Below are 20,875 nucleotides of genomic sequence, written 5' to 3'. Positions count from 1 at the left end.
TTCCACCATTTTTATTCGTAGCTATAAACAGAGCACCAAGACTGTGCTGATGAACTGTGATTGAGCAGAAGAGTACTAGCCCTGAATCCACCTGATTGTATCTCCTCTCCTCAATCCCAAGGTCATACAGAAACAACGATAGCGGATATGCGGCTGGAATCTATCATCCGAGGATAGGGTTCTTGACGTCACAACGGCAACTTCGTACCTGAGGCCGAGATATCCGAGTGTAACCATCGCACCCATTTGACTTCCCGAGGTTATCAGAGAAGCACCGACCCTCAGACCTGCTGACCAAAACCTAGTGCCGAAAGTAGATTCTGGGTGCAGGTCATGGGGTCGTTGGATGGCAAACCAGCATCATGATGCTATCACTAGGTGTGCAGAATGTTCTCCGCAGCAAGCAGCTACAGTTGTAGTCAGGCGAAATACTCGGATAATGGAGATCTTCGACACGTCAAATGTAGAGTAGCCACTCAATTCAGAAAATCATTAATCGTCATGCAAGGTACGATGCATACCGCCGCGATTCAAATGTACAAGCAAGCAATAATACAAGAGCCATGCATCCGCTAACCGTGAGAACGCTTCACCTCGACCGTCTCCCCACATCAAACCAGATTCCCCCGCAGAGCCTGCTCCCGCTCAATCGCCTCGAACAGCGATTTGAAATTTCCCGCCCCGAACCCGGAGAAATTATGCCGCTGGATGATCTCGATGAACACCGTCGGGCGGTCCATGAGGTGCTGTTGCGCGGGTCAGTAACCTCCATCGCTCGTAATCAACCCCCAAAAAGGGGCGTGGAAGCATACCTTCGTAAACAACTGCAGCAAATACCCCCCCTCATCGAAATCGATCAGGATGTCCAGCTTGCGGATCTCGTCAAAGTCCTCGTGCAGCACCAGGCCGGCCTTCTTCAGCCGGATCTTGATGTCCTCGTAGTAGGTGTCGGGCACCTTGATGAACTCGACGCCGCGCGCCTTGAGGTTGGTGATGGCCGCGAGGATGTCGTCCGTCAGCAGCGCGATGTGCTGCACGCCCGCCCCGTTGTAGAAGTCCACGTACTCCTCGATCTGCGACTGCTTCTTGCCCTTGGCCGGCTCGTTGATGGGCATCTTGACGACTTCGTTGGGCGAGGCCATGACGATGCTCTTGAGGGCGGAGAATTCACTGTTTTTCGTGGGAGGTTAGCAAGTTGGGCGGTTTCTGGGCGTTCTTTGGGTTGGGGGATGAACGTACGTGCAGATATCTTTGTCGTCGACGGACCAGAAGCGGTGGAAGCCGAGGGCGTTTTCGTAGCTATTCCGGTGTCAGTGTCGGTGTCTCATCCCACATGGTTCCTGTTGCATGATCCTGGTATCTTGAAGGGGACATACTACTGGCAGATTTTGTCCATCTCGTCCCAATCCTGGTTCCCCACACAGTGATCGATCCGTCGCAGATGCACCCCGGGCAGGAGAGCGGTGATCGGGTCTGCATCGCCCTTCTCCACGCGGTACCCCGGCAGGAAGGTGCCGTGGTAGTCGCCGCGCTCAATCAGGGTGTGTGTCGTCTGTCCGTACGTCTGAATGGTGGCCACGCGCACCCGGCCATCGGCGTCCTCGAGGGTCCGCGGGCCCGAGACGGCTTTGGCGCCGTTGGCCACGGCGGCGTTGTAGACGGCATCAACCGAGTCCACCTCGAAGGCCACGTCCTTGACAGCGTCACCGTGCTGCTCGAGGTGATCGTGGAGCTCGCGGAGGAGGTCCTGTTCTCCGGGGTTGAAGCGGGCGATTTGGTCGAGAGAGCGCAGGGGGGAGGTCAGGATGAAGGTGATATCGCCGTTGCGGACGACATGCGAGCAGATGGCGCGGCTGTTGGTCTCGAGGCCACGGTAGGCAACCCGCTCAAAGCCCATGCGGGTGATGTAGAAGGAGGCGGCTTGTTTGGCGTTGCCGACGTACCAGTGCACATGGTCGTAGCCTTTGTAGCTGGCGAGGCTGGAGGTGTTGGTGGGGAGGGAGGAGGTGGTGGGAGGGGAGGTGGCGATGGGGGCCATGGCGATGATGTGCTTATCAGGGTGTAGATCGATGTGTACCAGTGACCTTTCCAATATATCTGATAGAGAGATATGCAGGTAGTAGGGACGTAGTACTGTTTGGATGTGATGAAGGAATGTTGAGGCTTGCTGAGGCTTTCTGTTGGAGCTCTACAGATGGAAGACGGCGAGCTTATAACCCTATCTAATGACGGATATTCCCACCTTCACTGTTACTGCACTCGGACACTCTGGTGATAACGAGGCCCGAGGGTTTGGTGGTACAGAGTAGGATTCCAGTCTATTTCCCGGATAGGCAGGGCAGGGTGGCGGCTGCGGACGGACAGGCCCGGCTGGCGGCGGGTGTTTGAGCGAACATCCGGATTGAATGTCTCGGACGGTTAGACGCGCATTTCTGACGCGGGTTTGACTCTGTTCAGATATACTCCGGCTATCTCCTCTCCTGCATTGCGACAGATAGAGATAGATATCTAATATCCCCTCATATCCTGCACAGGGTGGTATCTTATAGGGAAAGCATTTACATTTATCATCAGCAGTCCCCTTCACCTACCTGCACATAACCTTCATACCTACAGTACACCCTCCAACTCCACACTACGCAGACACACAATCACAATGACCACCATCGACCCCTGCAAACCATCCCTCACATCCAACGACTCCGCCGTCCTGCAAGCCCTCTTCGACGCAGAATCCTCTCCCTCCTCCGCTCTAGCCATCGACGAGACCCTCCCCACATTACCCGCCCACCTCAACATCTCGCCAGAGAAGCATGAATCCCTCAAGTCAGCCGAACTGAAAATCATCCGCACGCTCCAACAACCAGAGCCCTCGCTCTCCACCGTCCAGAAAGCCATCACCGACTTGGACCGCCTCATCACCGACGCACCCACCTACCCCTCCGCCTACATGAACCGCGCCCAATCCCGCCGTCTCCTGATCGACCTCACCCCAATCCCAGCCTCCTCCTCCTCCCCGTCCTCCTCAAGTATTCAAGATCCAGACACAGACACAGACACGAAGCTCTTCGCACCCGCCAACCGAACCCCCGCCTCCGCCCTCCTCGCCGACCTCACCCAGGCCATCCAGCTCGCCAGCCCGCGCTCCCCGGCCGATCCTGTCTCACCAGGCCAAGCACGCATCCTGGCAGACGCATACACACATCGGGGCTATCTTCTGCTGAAAGCCGCGAGATTCCGACACTCGCACGGAGAAGGCGGTCCGGAGCGGTTGGACGGACTGGGGGCACAGCAGCTGGAGGAGATGGCGAGCGGAGATTTTTTCCTGGGAGGACGGTTCGGCAACAAGGTCGCGCAGCAGCTGGCGGTGCAGACGAATCCGTATGCGAAGATGTGTGGAGCGATTGTGAAGGAGGCTTTGCGGAAGGAGGTTGCGGCGGGGTCAGTGATGGATTGGTGAGGGATCAGGCCATAAGCTGAATCTCGGGGTCTATAACTGATGCATTATTGTAAATAGAACCAATATAATCTCGTTCCTCAGCTTCTCATGCCATTGTTGCCCTGGAATTCAAGAATATGACGAGTGAGACGCCGACTGACTGAGTTGGCTAAAGAACACGCCGACCAAATCGAACAATCCGGATAGGCTGGAGGGTGTCCGGATCGGTCCGGATCGGGGATAGTGCCCAGCAAACAGGCCAAACAGGGGAATCCCGAGATGACGTGATCGCCGAGACCGGCAATTGGCTTACACTCCCGTAGGTTGACTTTCAGGTACCATACAATCTCTCTGAATATCTTCTTTTTTATCCTCATCCTCATCCTCTCTCCTCTCCTCTCCTCCATTCTTCCTCCCTCACCCTCACCATCGGTGACAATCCTCAACACAATGTTCCGCAGCAGCGTCACCCGCGCTGCCCGCGCTGCCACCTCTCAGCCCACCAGCGCCTCCCTCCGCACCTTCGCCACCGCCGCTCCCCCCTCGTCCTCCTCCTCCTCCTCCTCCTCCCCCTCCGCCGCCCACCCCGTCACTCCCTCCTCCACGCGCAACCACAAGATCGTCGTCATCGGCGGCGGCACCGCCGGCCTGAACGTGAGCCACCAGCTCCTCCACACCGGCCAATACACCCAAGACGACATCGCGATCGTCGACCCCGCCGAATGGCACCACTACCAAGCGGGCTGGACCCTGGTGGGCGGCGGCGTGAAGACCAAGGAGGAGCTGCGGCGGCCGCTGCCGGGCCTGGTGGACGCGAAGCTCAAGCTGTACGGGCAGGCGGTCGACGGCTTCACGCCGGACCAGAACACGGTGACGCTGGCCAACGGCGACCGGCTCGGGTACGAGCAGCTGATCGTCGTGCCGGGCATCCACGTCAACTTCAACAGCATCAAGGGCCTGCCGGAGGCGCTGGCGGATCCCAACAGCCTCGTCTCGTCGATCTATGGGTATGAGCACGTCGACAAGGTCTACCGCACCCTCAACCAGCTGAAGCGCGGCAAGGCGCTGTTCACCCAGCCCGCCGGCGTGCTCAAGTGCGCCGGCGCCCCGCAGAAGATCATGTGGCTGGCTCTCGACCACTGGAAGCAGGCCGGCCTCTACGACCCGGCCAATCCGGCCAACTCCGCCATCCAGATCAGCTTCGCCACCGGCCTGCCGGGCATGTTCGGCGTGCCCAAGTACAGTGCCGCGCTGGAGGCGCTGCGCCAGGAGCGCGGCGTCGAGGGCTTGTTCCAGCACGACCTGGTGGCCGTCGAGGGCAACACGGCCACCTTCGCCAAGGGCGACGGGTCCGGGGGCCAGGTGCAGCGCGAGTTCGATCTGCTGCACGTCGTCCCCAAGATGGGCCCCCACGCGTTCGTGAAGAACTCGCCCCTGGCCGACGCGGCGGGATTCGTGGACGTAGATAACGCCACCACCCAGCACAAGAAGTTCAAGAACGTGTGGTCGATCGGTGACGCCTCCAGTCTGCCCACCTCCAAGACGACGGCGGCCATCACGGCGGAGACGCCGGTTCTGGTGCGCAACCTGCTGCGCGCGGTCGAGGGCAAGGCGCCCGACGCCGAGTACGACGGCTACACCTCGTGTCCGCTGACGACCGAGTACGGCAAGGTGCTGCTGGCCGAGTTCAAGTACGCGGGCGTGCCCAAGGAGACGTTCGGGGGCTGGTTCGGCATCGACCAGGCCGTGCCGCGCAAGGCGTTCTGGCAGCTCAAGAAGAACTTCTTCCCCTGGGTGTATTACAACAACCTGGTGAACGGGACGTGGGGCGGTCCCAAGGGGTGGTTGCGGTAGCTGTGGGGGGGAGATGTATAGAAGTGTGATACTAGCCAGTAGGGAGAAAATGTAATGTACAGTCTTGGTTTAGGTGTTGTGATGTCTATTCATCGCTCTGCTAGTTGTAAAGACGTAGTACGTTGTCAGTAAGGGGTTAAGAAATGCATAAGTTGTAGATCGTCTCCATCCACCACCATCACCACTCCTCAGCACTTCCCGCTCGACAACATACAATATCTCCCCCTCACCCGCCTTCACAGTTGACACATCTTGCCTTGCCCATCACATTATACCTTAACCCCCTCCCCAGAAAAAAAGAAAGAAATCGAGGCGGGGAGGGGAAACAACCTCCAACCCCCACCCCAAAATGAAGAAGAAAATTAAATGCAATGACCCATTGAATTCATGATATACACCCATTAATCCATAACTCATCCCCAGCCCTAAAAGCTCACCGACCCCGTCAACTGCACATCCGCCACACTCTTCCCCACAAACAACCCATACTCGCCGCGCGGCAACACCCAGCTCTGCGCCACCACGTCCCAGGTACTCAGATCCCTGCGCGTCAAGTGGAAGGTAACCTCCTTCGTCTGGCCCGGCTCGACCAGCTCCTTCGCGAACCCGCGCAGCACCTTCGCCGGCCCGCCGGGGATGCCCACGTACAGCTGCGCGACCTCCTTGGCGGCCACAGCCCCGGTATTCTCCAGGGTGCAGGAGACGGCCACCAACACGTCCCAGAGGGAGGGGAGGCCGCCCTCCGCGACGGTGGCGGCGGTGATATCGGGCGGGGTGTAGCTCGTCACGGCCGTGGTGGGGGTGGTGACGACGAGGTTACTGTAGGTGAAATTCGCGTAGGTGAGGCCGAAGCCGAACTCGAACCGCGGCGTGATGTTTCGGGCTTCGAAGTGCTTGTAGTCGATGTACACGCCCTCGCTGAAATCGTCCTGCGGGTAGTAGATCTCTGTCTTGTCTTTGGCGGCGGACGGCAGGGTCGGGCCCAGCAGGGCGCCGTAGTCGCTGGCGTTGCGCGCCACCGTGTACGGCAGTCGGCCGGAGGGCGACTGCTTGCCGTACAGCACCTCGACCAGCGCGGCGCCGCTGTCCTGGCCCGGCAGGTGGGCGTACATCACGGCCGTGATGTTGGGATGCTCGATCCACGCGTCGACGGGTCGGATGCCTGCGTTGTGGATGATGACCATCGTGTTGTTGCATTGCGAGGCGACGTGCTGCACCAGATTGTCCGAGTAGCTGTCGCTCAGGGCCGGGCGGTCCCAGCCCTCCGCTGCGGCGGCGTTGATGAAGACGAGGCATGCTTCGCTGGCCGGGTTGACGAGCGGGGCAGGCGAGGTGAAGTCCCACGCCAGGAAGGTGTTGTCCGCGCGGGCCTGGCGCTGCAGCGCGTCGAAGGGTGCGTCGATGTACGAGGGCGTGCTCGCCCCGGACCCGCCCCCGGTGTACATGGTGCCGTTCAGGGCGATCCCGGGCCCCGTCGCGGTCGGGTCGGCGCTCGACAGGAAGATGTATTTCAGCATCGTCGGGTCGACCGCGCTGCCGTTGGGGTAGGTCTGCGTGTTCGTCCAGCCCATCGCCCACAGGCTCCATGAGAGATCGTCCATCGTGTTCTGCGGGGCGGCGACGGCGTCGTAGCCGAAGAGGGAGAGGAAGCGCGGCGACGAGAGGGGGAGGGCCTGGTTCGTGTTCTTGACCAGCACGTGGCCCTCGACTGCCCCCTGGAAGATGGTCTCCTTGGCGGCCGGGTCGCGCGCGTCCACGAGGGTGTGTGGCTCCAGCAGGCTGACGGGCATGCCGTGGCCCGGGTCTTCCAGCTCGGCGTACTTGTACCAGGCGGCGACGATGCGCGTGGCCATGTCGTCCAGCCGGGTCGCGGCGAGGGAGCCGTTGGCCACGGCCGTCGCCAGCTGGTTGCTGTCCCAGTACTCGGAGGAGGGCATGGCCATGTCCAGGCCGGCGTCGGCGCTGGCCAGCCCCGTGTGCTGGGCGCTCCAGTCGGAGACGACGAAGCCCTGGAAGCCCAGCTCGCCCTTGAGCAGGCCGTTCATGGTCTTGCTGTTCTGGCAGCCGTAGCTGTTGTTGATGCGGTTGTAGCTGCACATGACGGAGCCGGCGCCCGCCTTGACGGCGTCCTGGAACGGCCAGAGGTACAGCTCGTGCATGGTCTTGTCGTCGATGTTGGACGAGACCGAGTTGTTGTGCGAGCCCGTCAGCATCTGCGGGCTGTTGCGGTTGGTCTCCTGCTCGTTGCCGATCAGGTGCTTGACGCACGCGATGACCGATTCCTGCAGTCCGCGGACCGTGTCCCCCGTCAGCGCGCCCGCCAGGTACGGGTCGTTGCTGAACCCTTCCCAGTTGCGGCCGCCGCGCGCGATGCGGCCCAGGGGCCCGGCCACGGGGCCCAGGGCCACGTTGACGCCCTTGCGCTTGAACTCGGCGCCCATGTACTGCGCGCGCTGGTAGGCCAGCTCCCGGTTCCACGAGGCGCCGACGTGCAAGCCGGACGCGTAGCCGTTGACCATGTCGGTGCCGCGGACGCCGCTGGCGGCATCCTGCAGGCAGATGCCGGGGTAGCCCAGCCGAGGGACGCCCGCCGTGTTGCCGGAGCAGCCGTTGGTGGTGGAGGAGTAGCCGTAGGTGATGTTGTTCTTCTCCTCGTCGGTCATCTGGGCCACGAGGGCTTTGGCCTTGGTGAAGGCATCCTCCCAGTCACCTAGACCTTGGGTCTCGGCTGTGGCGGTTAGTTGGTGACTGATGAGTGATGGGTGATGCAGTGTTCGACTCACGCGTGGGATAGACGGGTTCTGAGCGGCCGTAGGACCAATAGTGCTCGAGGTCGGTGACGTTGAGTGTACGGGGTTGGATGACGGCTGCGCCCGCCAGAGGCAGAGCTGCTGCCGTTAGGGGAACGGTGAGCTTCATTCTGGTCGAGTTTGCAACGACGCGGATGGAAGCTGGATGTGTTGGGATGGAACTGGATCAAGCCGACGATGCCGGGGGGGCTGTTTATATAGACACGATTCCAACCTGGAGAACTGCTCAATCCACCCCAACTCCGCAGTGCACCCTGTCTGGCCCATTCCGCCCAACAATCGGCCACCTCGAGGTCCCAACTGCCGTCATGGTGGGCGAACATGACTGGTGACCGTGACGAGGGTGTTACCGTCTGCGTGGGCCGGGCTTGGCATTTGGCGTAAAAACCGGTGACTGAAGTCTAACTCGTCTCCTCCGATGCTAGGAAGGAGGAAACTGGTAGAGGTAGAGCTCTCAAGTGGAGCGTGAAGCGTGACATCTGGAAGTTAGGGTTGGGGTTCGGGGACAAACCGAGTCCGGGGACGGAGCAAGAAAGCTGGAGGGGAGAATGCGGGGACTCCACGAGGAATGGAAGGGCATTCGGCCAATGCCCGCCGCTGCACCAGCCGAGCCGTGCTGCCCACCACCTCTCGGTAAAACTCCGGCAATTCCAGGATGCTCTCTACAAAGCAAGAATCCAGGATTCCAGAGGAATCCAACTCTGAAGGTTATGGTCGACGCTCGGGCCCATCCGAGTCACGCGGTTTGGTGGCGGTTTTGGCGCTTCGTGACAGGCTCGTATCCCTCGGCGCGGTCATGGTGGGTCCAGCGTGCTGTCGGTAATTCTTGCCCTCCCCTGCACTTTTTCTGCAGCAATTGGTTTCCCGTGGGGACTGGGGAGCATTCTGTGGGGTTGCGGTTGCAGAACCCGAGGATGTGGCTCTGCGTTGAGATCGTGCCATGTGTGGCTCCTCTTTGGGGATGGTTGCCATGCCTTCTGCGGTCCAAGCAGGGCTTCGGTGCTTTCTGCCCGGTTTATTCAGCTTCCTTCATCATGAGTCACGCATGACTGAGTGGGGTGGAGGATTCTCTCCGGGGGAAAGTTGACACTGGAAGAAAAATTCGGTCAAGATGAATATGTCAAGCCTTAGAGAAGAGGTGTCAATGAGTGAACAAGAACAAGAACAAGAACATGAACATGAACATGTCAAAGGACATTTACAAGCAAGAGTCGTAGAGAGAGTCAGCAGACAAAGCCTGTAGAAAAACGACCTCTTTGACGTTGCGGGTGCAGGTGGACTTTCACAATCCCGAGCACGGCTCCATTCACCCCGCAAGTTGGGGTTGCCGACGGGGAAAACGCGGGAAAGGAAAAAATGAACCACCATACGCCCTAAGTTACTAGCTACACAAGAAAGAGCTACGTACGAAGGGTACTCCCATCGGGAAATCTCCACGACCATCATGGATCCAAGTGTCGTCCATCTAGACTCACACAACCACTCCTTCCGATGACATCCCCATCTTCCGATAGTCACCAACTCCGAGAATTCTCAACCACTGTTCCGGTTAAGACTTTTGCAGCAGACGGAACAGTCTAGAATTAGCGCCATGTGGCAGCGCTTGGCAAGGACTGGCAAGTGGCCAGTAAAACCATGACCGAGTCATCAAGATCAACCCCCGATATTCGGACTCACTGCAAGCGGGCCTCCACGACCACCATCGGCACCCCGGGGCACTGCCAGACCTGGGCCAGCCGCAGCCCCGCCGCCTCGAACAGGCGCGCGAAGTCCTTGACTGTCCGCTCGGTCCCTCCAAACGTCATCATCGGGTGATCCATGTAGGCGTGGGCCATGGTGGCGCCGACCTCGGGCAGGATCGTCTCCGTGATGAGGATGCGGGATTTCCCCCGGTCCATCGCTGCGGCCAGGTGCGTGAGGATCTCGCGGCCCTCTGCGTCGGGCCAGTCGTGCAGGACGCGGCGGATATAGTACACCAATGCGCCTGAGATTGAGGTTAGAATCAGCGTGCTTGATGTTTTTTGATGCAGCAGAGTCATTATCCCTCGTCACGTACCTTTCACAGGCTGCGGGGTGACGAAGTCATGGGCCATCGGCTCGATGCCATGGCGGGTCAGCGCCGGCCCATTGTCGGTAATGACACTGGCGCGGTCTTGGAGGATGAAGCGCCCCGCTAGGCTGGGGCTGTTCTCCTGGATCTGGCGCAGGATGTGGCCTCGTCCACCGCCGACGTCGACTATGGTCGCCTGATCCGCCTGCGCCAGCGGACTCAGTCGCTCCGCGAACGGGGCAAGCCCGATCTCGGCGAGAAGGGAGTCCTCGGCGACCATCGCGTTGTTGAGTCGGGCCAGTCGCTCGGGACTTTGGGAGATGTGCTCGAACATCGTCTGGCCCTCACAGCGATGTACGAGGGTGTATGGGTTGCTGCGCAGGCTGATGCGGTCCTGCCACTGGTGTTGGCGGAGGAATTCGTGGGTGCGCAGCATCGCCGGGGCAGTATTCATCGACCCTGGTATCCCGACATCGGATGATGAGCGGACCGTTGCTGGTTGACTGACAACCAAACCTAGTTAAGGGGTGAATGACAACTCACATGAAACTCAGAACGGCACGCATCTGGGGAGCGAGATAGATCTCCGAGTTGGGGGTGTGCGCATACTCCTCCTCGCCGGTCTCGCGAAACGGTCCGAAAGGCGTGACCGCCCGCATCATGCGCACTGCAGCATGTCACATCGAGTCAGAACAGGGCACGGGTTCGTCTCCATCCAGGAGAAAAGAGCTCACGATCGCACACCGATGATCTCCTTACTCACCCCGGTTCGAGCCGCAATGTTGGTGGCCGACATGCTCTGGCCGCCGACCGGGATGGCATCGAATACTCCGGCTGCGCGGAGCGTGCGGATAGCGCCCAAATTGGTCATCTAAGGACCTCGGATGCATCTAGTCAGCTTCTCGGTGATACAGAAAAGTGAGATGATCGGTCTGCCCATGCTCACATTCTCAAAGTTGGCGAAAGACCAGATCGGCAGGTCCGCGGATGGTCTGCACCAGACGCATCGCCTTGACCAGCAATTCGTACCGTGCATCCTGGTTGCTAAGCGAGATTGAAGGGTTTCGGAACTGGCCGACAGACTGAACCACCTCGTCCAGACACTGCTGGATGCGATCGATGCTGGGATCGAGAGGCGCCATGACAGGTTCCCCCGGTTACACAGGCACCCGGACAAGTTCGGCGGAGAGACAGGATATTGTATCCGGAGTCCAAGGCGGAAGGGGAGCCCTAAAGTCTTATAAATTGGTCCTTTTGCACAGCGTGCGTATTGAGAAAGGGGATTGGAGGGCTGCCGCTGTAGAGAGTGAAATTGGATACATCACGAAAGGCAAATCAGGGTCTCATTGGCTAGACTCGAAAAGGCAACACGACCTGCAGTCACAGACCGACAGATGCCATTCGTGGGGCCAATGATTAGATCGACAGGAGATCTTGCCTGGTGGATTGTTGTGATGATGCTGGCATCAAGTGGGTCCGACACCTGTCACATTTGCTCGGTGGCTCTTTGCTCTCCCTCTCCCCTTTCTGCACGCGATGCTCACGGAGTCTCAACGCCTTCGGGGAACAACAGAAAGACCAGACGCAATTTTCCTGTTTTCCCCAGGCCCACGAAGCCACTTCCTTTGTCAATGCATCAGAGTGCTTCGGGGAGGGCGCGAAAAGGCTGGCAAAGGCTGATGATGGCTGGATCAGGGCTTGGGGAATAAGCGGGGAAGCCCTGATTTCTCGATTTCCGTCTTGGCCAAAGCCTATTCCCAACAATCAATCCATCTATCCAACCGACTCAACCTCATTTCTGACAAATACACGGTCATCGATCGGTGGATATGGGTCCTTTGGTTTTTCACCTCATTGCGTCGGCTTGTTGCCGCCAGAAGAAAAGGAGAACTCGCACCTGCAGTTCCAAGGAAAGAAGCACACCCCCCAACGGAGAAGATCTGAGATAGGGGCGACCTGCGCTATCTGGATTCCTCCGCACTTATTGATCTTGCGTCCGGCCCTTTTTGCTTCGGGCTGCGACCGGGTGACAGGTCGTCTCCGCAAGCAGCGATCCTAGCCTGTCAATCGCAGAAACGGTGCGATCGTCAGGGAACGTACACCAGCACGTACTGTACAGGACTTGGTCAGCCCGCCCCCCTACGTCTGGAGAACAAGGCCAATGTCCCAGGGCTTGGACCCTCCCCTCCCCTGCGGGGACCATCTTCCGCCAGAGACAGTAGGGTTGATCGGGGCCCGCTTAGAGAACTTTGGGATTGTTTGCGATCGAGGTGTCACTTTGACGGACCCATTTTGAGAAACAGTGGGTGAGGGTATGCTATGGGTGGTGGCGTTAATGGTCCGACCACATCGAGCTGGGCATCAGCCAAGGAGGTACGATCGCCCTCTCCACCCAAACTATGCAATAGTCGATGCATCTTGCATATGATCTCTTCAATGGGCCCGGGAGGGGGCCGAAAGTACGAACGAGCGAGCGAAAGGCTTGATCGGATTGACAGGATATAAAGAAAAGCATGGACGCAGAGTGAGGGTCGTGGACCGTTCATTCCTGACTCGACGCGCAGGGCCTCTCTTCAATTGCATGCCAACTAGAGGTGCTGCTGCTGCTGCTGCAACAGTTGCCGACCGGGACATCCAGCTGTTTATCCCTTCAACTCCATCATGTCCACCACTACCTTGGATTTGAGCAAGGTGCCGGCGTCAGACCCGCCCCCGGGCGTCACAGCCAACTTCGACAACCCGGAGAATCAGAACTACCAGATCTATTCCATCAATCTCGCGCTTTGCTTGACAGGAACGGTGGTCTTGTTGTTGCGTTTGTATACGCGGATGGTCCTGCAGAAGACGATTGCTATCGATGACTGTAAGCTTGCTGCGGGCATCATGCCAGCTGGACTGAGCAGGCTGACGGATGTTTCCACCAGGGTTCTGCATCTGGGCTCAGATCTGCGCGTGGATCTTCGCGATTCTGGGGATCGTCAGTAAGTCATGGAAGAACTTCTCGAGTGCGTCCAGTCAGCTAAGCGTCCCACCTGTATAGACATCGACAATGGGTATGGCTTTCATATCTGGGATCTGCACCTCGACAAGATCAAGCCGTTCAAGCAGGTATGCATCTGTTCCCCGTCACCATACTGTGTATCTCCCACCACAAACCCCTGACTAAACCCATTTAGAATGATCTGGCAGGCGAGGACGTCTTCGTGGTCGGCATCTGGCTGGTCAAGACCTCGATTCTGCTGTTCTTCCTGCGCCTCAGCCCCGAGAAGCGCTTCCGGCAGATGACCTACGGCATCATGATCTTCGTCGCGGTGTACAACATGATCAGTCTGCTCGTCTTCACGCTCGGGTGCATCCCCGTCCAGGCCATGTGGGACGTGACGCTGATGCCGACCGCACGGTGTGTCGACCAGCTGGCCTTCGTGTACGCCAATGCGGCCTTCAACCTGTTCTCAGACATCATCACGCTGGCGCTGCCTATCCGGCTCTGCTGGTCGCTGCAGACCACCCTGAAGCAGAAGGTGCTGCTCATGATGGTGTTGATGATGGGTTCCTTGTAAGTGCCCCCTGACCCTGCTGCTGTCTCAATGTAGTCATCCGGGTGATTCCGTGGCTAACTCAGCATCCAGCGCCTGCGTGATCGCGATCGTGCGAATCGTCACTATGATGCCCTTCATCCACGATGGCGACTTGACCTGGTACAAGGTGACCTTGGCGAAATGGGCGTATGTATCTCAAGGACCCCCCCCCCCCCCCTTCTTCCGACAGGCAGCACCAACCGACTGACCGCCCGGTGAAACAGCATGGTGGAAATCAACGTGGGCATCATCTGCGCGTGCCTCCCCGTGCTCCGGCCGCTGCTCTTGCAGCTGGCGCCGCACCTCCTGGGCAGCAGCAAGGTTTCCAGCGCGGCCAAGCCCCGGGGCCACGGCAGCGACGGCAGCGACGAGGCGGTCGGAGCGCGCAAGAAGGTCATCCGCAACTGGGACTATCTGTCGACCCTGCGCAGCACCGCCGCGGTGCCGGAGACGCAGGACGACGTGGAGGCCATGCACGAGATGGTCAAGTACGACGCCAGCGAGCATGAATCCGGGATCCACATGTCGACGGATTATTCGGTCACGAGCAAGCGGGACTGAGCGTGCAGTCTATCTGGATACACTTCAGATGGATACACGCCAGATAAGTGCGATTGATTGGGATGCTGGGGTTGGGTTCCTGTTCCAGAATGTCGGGATGAATGATAAGGGGAGTGCCCAACGGGGCGGACAGAACAGTTAGGGTTGAACACCCCCGTCTTCTTGTTTTCTTATTCGGTGATAGGGGGTGGGCCAACGTCTTGGTCGTTTTCTTTTTTCTCGAGGTTCTAGTTTTTAATTTTTATTATCATTTTCTTTTATTCTTATCTTCCCCATACCATGCCAGTCCCAGTCCCAGTCCCAGGTCCAGTCTCAGTCCCTCCACGAGTCGGAAGATTCTTCAATCAGATTGCAGTGGGAACCCCGGTACCCGTATGTAACACTCGGACATATCGGAGTGGAAATTAATCATGCAGACAGACCGCCGCTACGTTTCTCGGCTGTCCGACGGTCTTCCCGGAGTCCTCGATGTCTTATTGTTAGTGGAGTGGCGATTAGTAATTGCAGAACTGCCATTGATGTGCTAATGAACCTCAGGCCATTCCTGCAAATAACAGCGGTAATACAATGACAAGTGGCGAACAACAGCAATGCCTCACGCACCGAACGGAGTCCTCATACAAGGATTCAACTGAAAACAGCCCGCACATGGCATGGCCATTTTGCCATCCCGGCCGCATGCAATTCTCTGCGTCTCAGTGGCTTGCGGGCATGGCAGTGGGCACCCATCCGGGGACGTCCGGAACTTCCAAAGTGGGGCGCTTGTCTTTCCTTTTCCTCTGGTCCTGCGCGCTGCATCCACTTGCAAGCAGGTAATATTTTTCCGGGTGCTTGCTGATAAGCAAGCTAGGTATTAGCAGGGTCACACCAAAGGCTAAAATGCGAGATATGGTGAACGACCACGCGACTGGTTCTTCGCAGGTTGATTAACCCCTCAGTATCAGGATGATGACGGGAGTGGTTGCGGGACAGTGCACGGGGCGCGATAAGCGAGGTTTGCTGTCTGTCGAACTGCATTCCTTTGCAGGATTCCTGGGTTAATTAATTAATTCTAAATTGACTCTTGTTTGTGTGCGCGTGTCTCTCTCTCTCTCTTCACAGAACAAAGGAGGATAAGGACTAAGCCAGCCGAAGCGAAGAGAGTGGGCCTCTTCCACGCAGTGGAGGCACACCAAGCTTTTTTAGCCGGGCCCGACAAGCTTTGCCGAGCTAATTTGAGGGTTTCGATTCGGTATTGTACCGTACAGGAGGCACCGTACGGTCCCAGGTAAGTTTCTTCACTCCGAGACATCCTGGTCGGAGGCTGAGGTTGAGGTCATTGTGCAGCACAAGCGATGTCATCACTCCCATTAAGTTACTGCAAGTGAGTGGGTGCCTGTCTCTCTGTCTCACCGGTGGATGCAGCAGCAGGAATGCAGGATGGAGGAAGATAAGAAATCCTTCTAGATTGGCAGAGAACAATCACCACTGCAGGATAGTAGTTTACCATACCATCCATGATCCCACCATCCCACCTCCCACCACCCCCACCTGGCACTGCCCAACAGTCCAATCCCATCCCTAACACCGTGATCCAGTGGGGGGGTGGTTTGGTTCGCATCCAATGGATGCTTGATAGCCTGCCCCGACGGATGAACGGGGTGGTTCTCCCCCTCCCCGACACTCAATCAATCAATCAATCAATTCGACCCATTCACAGTTCACAATAGAACTAGTCAATATGTGAACAACCATTTATAACCCCCTCCTGTCCCACACCAACGTCAATCTTTCCTCTCCCCTTCCCTCCTCCCACTTTTTCTCTCTCTCGAATAGTATTTTCGCATCCTCCGCAAAATGGCAGGCATCGTCTCCGCCGCCAACCTGGGGGGTGTCGCCGACCCGCGCCTGGGCAACGAAGCCGACCTCATTGGCACCGAGGCCGAACACGGCATCATCGTCGACGACCACAGCCAGCATGGCCACCCCGGCAGCAAGGAACGGTCGCTCCACACCATCCCCGCCCCCGTCATGCACGGCTCGAACAACATCTACCTCGACTCCAGCATCTCCTTCGAGAACTACCTGTTCTGGGCCAAGCGCTCCCGCGAGTTCGAGAAGCATATCCGCACCGACAACCAGGGCTTCCAGCACTTGTGGAATGTGATGCTGGGGCGCGTGTCCAAGGAGACGGCGCCGGCCCCGCGGATTGTGGATTCCACGACGAAGGAGAAGCAGAAGGGTCCAGTCGAGGGTGCGGTTGCGGCTGGGGATGAGAAGGCTGCGATGTCGGAGAAGGCGGATTCCGGGGATGGGTATGGGGGCGAGCGAGAGGGGAACGGCGATCAGTATGGCATTACCGAGACGGAGTGGGAGCTGGCCCAGCGGGCCGCGAGAACGGCAACCTGGGGTGAGTGGATGCTGTTTTCTAGGGTTGTTGGGGTGGGTTGTGGAGTGGAGTGAGACTGACAATCTGTGGGCGGGTAGGCTCGATTTTCTATCTGATCACCACCGATATCCTGGGTCCGACGAACGTGCCTTGGGCGATTAGTGTAAGTGATTCTCTTGGGGAAACGGAGAAGTTGGCAGGATGAAGGATACTAACGAGTTGCGCAGGAAATGGGTTACGGCCCTGGTTTTGTGAGTCGGGCCACTAAGCCTGAGTTCCGCTATCAGCTAACATAGGGCTCGCAGGCGTTGTATACGGTGTTTGGTGTCATGGCATACTAGTGAGTTTCCCCTCCATATCAAACACTCCTGCCTCTTGGACTAAACAATCTATAGTTCCGGAATGCAGCTTTGGAAGATCTTCAACGGTCTCGATTCAACCCGCTATCCCATGCGCAGTAGGTTATCCCGTTGGCACCAGGGAGAGGCATAAAGCGACTGGCTGACGGACTTTCCCAGACTACGGCGATGTAGCCTTCCGTATCTTCGGCCCCATTGCTCGCATCGGCGTCAACATTCTTCAGAGCTTCCAGTTCTTCCTGAACGTGACCTTGCTGATTGTCAGCAACGGTCAGGGGTTGGGTCAAATGGCTGCCGGAGTGAATGGCACGGGAAAACTATGCTGTGAGATTCCTCAACCCGTGCAAGAATTGTCGGCAGTGCTGACATCTCATCCCCACAGTCATCGTGTGTGAGGTCATCTTCATGCTCCTCGGCTTCGTTCTAGGACAGATTCGGACCTTGCAGCGCTTGTCTTGGCTATCGAACCTGGCCATCTGGATGAACTTTACAGTGATTCTCATCACGTACGAGCACGGCGCTATCCCCGAAAGAGCAAGAACAGTGCTGACAGAATGGCTAGTATGGGCGTCGTCTACGTATACCCCCCCACCGACAGTGTCGCCAGCTCTACCAACCTCAATCCCGAACCCATTCGGACCAGCGCCAACTGGCCGGCGGACGGGACTCTGTACACCCGGATGACGGCGGTGATGAACTGTGTCTTCGCCTACGGTGGAGCCACCCTCTTCAACGAGCTGATGGCCGAGATGCGGCGCCCGTAGGCCCCCTCCATGTCTCCTTCTGCGCCGTTGCAGAGTGCTAACAAATGGGTAGCTTCGATTTCTGGAAAGGCTTCATCTGCGCCGAGGTTTTCATCTACGTGTGCTACCTCGTCGAAGGAATGGTCGTCTACAACGCGCAGGGCCAGTATACCTTCAACCCGGCCTACCAGGGTGAGTGCCACAACCCGACCCCCCGTCTCTGCACGATCAAGAGATGTAGATATGTTTGTTGCCATGTCACGCTAACCAGGATCCTCCGCCAGGAATCCCCGACTCCGCTTACAGCTACCAAACCGGCTGTAACGCCCTCTCGCTCATCTCAGGCGTGATCGCGGCTCTGTTGTACGGCAACATCGGCATCAAGGTCTTCTACGCCTCGGTCCTGCGCGACGTCTTCCACTTCCCGCCGCTGGATCACCGGACCGGGAAACTGATCTGGATTGCTCTTGGTATGTGCCCCGTGACGTAGGATTGGAGCATTGAGGTTAACGGAACGAACAGTCCCGATCTACTGGTGCCTCGCCTGGGTCGTCGCCGCCGCCATCCCGCAGATCAGCAACCTCACCTCCTTCGTCGGCGCGCTCTGCATCCTCCAGTTCTCCTACACCTTCCCGCCCATGCTCCTCGTCGGGTTCAACGTGCAGAAGGACGCCATCCTGCCCGAGGAGACCTTCGACCCCCACACGGGCGAGACGAAGCGCGTGGACTCCGGGTGGAAGCGCTGGGTCCGCGGGTACCGTCAGCAGTTCGCCCGGAATACCTTTGATGTGCTGTACTCGTTGGCCGCGTTGGGCACGGCGGGGCTGGGGCTGTGGGCGTCGATTGTGGCGATGGAGGCGGATTTCAAGGGATCGCCGTTGACGCCGTTCACCTGTACGAACCCGGCGGGTTAGGGATGCTCTGTCCTGTACCCGGCTCTTGAGAGAAGGCAGGCGTGGCGAGCAGTGGGATGCATGGGCTGTATGTTATGCTAGATGTGGAATTGGCTTTCGTTCGGCTTGAAGGATATGTTTTGTTGAATATGTGGCTTTCAAATTTAAGCATAGTCTCATGGGTGATTTGTATATATAATTTAGAATGACTGATGTTCTTTAACATCCTGCTTCCGATGGGAATCCTCGATCTCCATGTTTTAGTGAATACTCCTTCCTCTTCCGTGATGGCTGGGGCACCTCATAAGGACCTATCGTCTTGATTCACACTCGAGACAACAAGTGGATATATCAACGAATAACGAGCCCTGGTAGATCTACACTGGTATGCCCGTCTACATGCATCAAGTTGGGACAACGCATGGAAAATCATCCTGCCGACCATGCAAGGCATCTGATACCCTATGCCGTTGACACATTTCTGTAACGCAATATATTTTCCTCTTCGCTGTCTAAGATTGTGAATTGAACCTACAAGGGAAGAGATATCTGTCCATTTGCACCACTGTCAACACCACCCCAGCTCTTCTCCAAACGAGCGACGACGAATGGTGAGAATGGTACCGCCAAAGCCCCCCGCCGCCGTTCGGGCCTCCGTCCACCGAGCTCCCTAAACCCCCATCACCATACAACCCGGGCTGGCGCTTCCAAGCCCAATCCTACGCACCTCCAGCTCCGACCCCAGTCGTGCTGAAGTGCTGCATCAGCAGTAAGAATGAGCGGAGGGAAAGGGCGCAACTTAGCCCTGTCGAGCGATGTCTGAAGCGAACCCGGTTGCCGGGCAACGAGGGTGATGACACGGTCAGCCTACAAGTCACCGGCACACTGAAGGCCGGCGATGGCCACAACTCCCAGGCCTTGACGGTCGAGGTACTAGACTCAACATCGCCATCGCTGCCCCGCAAGGGCACAGGTTTCGTTGCCAAGATCTACGACCCCCTTTACTTCGGTGACGACGACGGATATCTCGACCCGTTCCGCTGCATGGACAAGTACTACACTCACGAGGCCAATGCATACCCGGCGCTGCGCGAATTCCAGGGCCGCGATAGCCCGACCTACCATGGCTCCTACACCGTGAATTTGGCGGTGGATGACGACCGGAAGCCTCGCGTGGTGTTCGTGGACCTGGCTCATGCCCTTTTCGATCGCAGACGAGATGACCCCGCGGCGTTGACGCTGAACTGTTTCCTTGGCGACTACATCTCGCCTCCGCTGCGGTGGAACGAGGCCAAGTTCAAGGCGTCCCCCTTTGACGACTGGGTGGACTGGGATTGGGATCCCTGGCTCACGGCGGAGTTTGCCCACACAGCGACCAGTATCACGCCGGAGATGCGAGAACAGTGGGCGGACATCTGAAAACTCGGCAATGCCGGCCCTTACGTGACTTGGGTGCTTCTTCCAAGGGCACCCGACAAGGTTCAATACTACTAAGAAGCATGCTCCCCCGAGCTTATGGAAGAAAGGATGGTCGGTTATTACTGACCCACCGTAAACACACCCCGACCAATACACAAGGAAAATCAAGCCATGTGGAATTGATCGGTATTCACGACCATGACCTATCGCAGATTCAGCCTTCCACAGCTGTTTTTGAGGGGTTCTGGATCTGTGGTCGTGAAGAAGCTGAACCACTCGCTTGAGTGAAGGCTGTTGCTATCTCCCCTCGCCTTAGGGTCTGGTTGTCTTGCTGACCTCCCTGGCCGCCGGCATACCTGCAGCCACCGCCGAATAGTGCCTCCGAAGGTCATGAGCAATACAAATAAAGCGTATATCTTGGTAAACAATAATAAGTAGAAATACCTGAGAGCTTCATGACCAAGCTAGTTTCTAGTCTTGAAGTAAACTGATCCTAACTTGAGAGGAGTATTGCATGTATGTGCACTCTGTGTAAGGCCAACGTATATGGCACAGAGTAAAGCTGGCTAGCTGCTTCCACCAGGTTGGAAAGTGGTGCGATGATGGTATCAAGGACTCGAGGTATTCTTACAATTAGGTTTCGAACACCTGCTCTAATGCCTTCGGATATCAGTATTTTTAGGGGTTTTAGGACCGAAGGTTTCGCCATGAGGCTTTTTTCTGGGACCACCTCTATCGTTCTGTTAGTCTCTATATGTGGGGCCTCTGGGCTAGTGTTCACTTTCTAAGATCTTTATCGTG

At 57.7% G+C, this 20,875-nt stretch overlaps 8 protein-coding genes across 8 annotated transcripts; 5 read left to right on the top strand and 3 right to left on the bottom strand.

The window, feature by feature from the left end:
• Window positions 1-475: 475 nt before the first annotated feature.
• On the bottom strand, window positions 476-2,208 carry BO86DRAFT_353859 (4-hydroxyphenylpyruvate dioxygenase family protein). Its single transcript, XM_025669548.1, has 4 exons — window positions 1,377-2,208; window positions 1,240-1,299; window positions 813-1,170; window positions 476-746 (listed from the first exon to the last, which is right to left on the bottom strand). The coding sequence occupies exons 1-4, from the start codon at window positions 2,036-2,038 to the stop codon at window positions 612-614; spliced, it is 1,215 nt and encodes a 404-aa protein (XP_025532123.1). The 5' UTR covers window positions 2,039-2,208; the 3' UTR covers window positions 476-611.
• A 256-nt stretch (window positions 2,209-2,464) lies between these two features.
• Window positions 2,465-3,594, top strand: hmgX. Its single transcript, XM_025671174.1, has one exon. The coding sequence runs from the start codon at window positions 2,657-2,659 to the stop codon at window positions 3,458-3,460; it is 804 nt and encodes a 267-aa protein (XP_025532122.1). The 5' UTR covers window positions 2,465-2,656; the 3' UTR covers window positions 3,461-3,594.
• Window positions 3,570-5,375, top strand: BO86DRAFT_385723 (NAD(P)/FAD-dependent oxidoreductase). The gene has a single exon (XM_025671173.1). It carries the CDS (start codon window positions 3,890-3,892, stop codon window positions 5,291-5,293), a length of 1,404 nt encoding a protein of 467 aa, XP_025532121.1. The 5' UTR covers window positions 3,570-3,889; the 3' UTR covers window positions 5,294-5,375.
• A 343-nt stretch (window positions 5,376-5,718) lies between these two features.
• Window positions 5,719-8,212, bottom strand: BO86DRAFT_453282 (beta-glucosidase; the record flags this gene model as incomplete). Its single annotated transcript, XM_025676980.1, has 2 exons — window positions 5,719-8,021; window positions 8,077-8,212. 2 exons carry the CDS (start codon window positions 8,210-8,212, stop codon window positions 5,719-5,721), a joined length of 2,439 nt encoding a protein of 812 aa, XP_025532120.1.
• Window positions 8,213-9,553: 1,341 nt separating this feature from the next.
• On the bottom strand, window positions 9,554-11,295 carry BO86DRAFT_445345 (O-methyltransferase; the record flags this gene model as incomplete). The annotated part of the gene is made up of 6 exons (XM_025676443.1): window positions 9,554-10,087; window positions 10,160-10,612; window positions 10,644-10,648; window positions 10,697-10,820; window positions 10,898-11,024; window positions 11,122-11,295. The coding sequence occupies 6 exons, from the start codon at window positions 11,293-11,295 to the stop codon at window positions 9,777-9,779; spliced, it is 1,194 nt and encodes a 397-aa protein (XP_025532119.1). The 3' UTR covers window positions 9,554-9,776.
• A 1,412-nt stretch (window positions 11,296-12,707) lies between these two features.
• BO86DRAFT_385721 (putative integral membrane protein (Pth11)) lies at window positions 12,708-14,564 on the top strand. The gene is made up of 6 exons (XM_025671172.1): window positions 12,708-13,016; window positions 13,078-13,134; window positions 13,194-13,261; window positions 13,330-13,709; window positions 13,783-13,878; window positions 13,956-14,564. The coding sequence occupies exons 1-6, from the start codon at window positions 12,815-12,817 to the stop codon at window positions 14,290-14,292; spliced, it is 1,140 nt and encodes a 379-aa protein (XP_025532118.1). The 5' UTR covers window positions 12,708-12,814; the 3' UTR covers window positions 14,293-14,564.
• A 1,512-nt stretch (window positions 14,565-16,076) lies between these two features.
• On the top strand, window positions 16,077-18,781 carry BO86DRAFT_434889 (putative amino acid transporter). The gene is made up of 12 exons (XM_025675924.1): window positions 16,077-16,449; window positions 16,504-16,681; window positions 16,759-16,823; window positions 16,888-16,911; window positions 16,966-17,000; window positions 17,056-17,117; window positions 17,179-17,343; window positions 17,402-17,525; window positions 17,582-17,779; window positions 17,836-17,954; window positions 18,047-18,232; window positions 18,285-18,781. Exons 1-12 carry the CDS (start codon window positions 16,129-16,131, stop codon window positions 18,674-18,676), a joined length of 1,869 nt encoding a protein of 622 aa, XP_025532117.1. The 5' UTR covers window positions 16,077-16,128; the 3' UTR covers window positions 18,677-18,781.
• Window positions 18,782-19,306: 525 nt separating this feature from the next.
• BO86DRAFT_303136 (uncharacterized protein) lies at window positions 19,307-20,074 on the top strand (the record flags this gene model as incomplete). The annotated part of the gene is made up of 1 exon (XM_025667566.1): window positions 19,307-20,074. A coding segment is annotated over one exon (768 nt), but the record flags the coding sequence as incomplete, so codon positions are not given.
• Between the last annotated feature and the right edge of the window lie 801 nt (window positions 20,075-20,875).

This window comes from Aspergillus japonicus, assembly GCF_003184785.1.
Source record: "Aspergillus japonicus CBS 114.51 unplaced genomic scaffold BO86scaffold_4, whole genome shotgun sequence".
Lineage (NCBI taxonomy): Eukaryota > Fungi > Ascomycota > Eurotiomycetes > Eurotiales > Aspergillaceae > Aspergillus > Aspergillus japonicus.
This window is presented reverse-complemented; position numbering and strand designations above follow the sequence as displayed.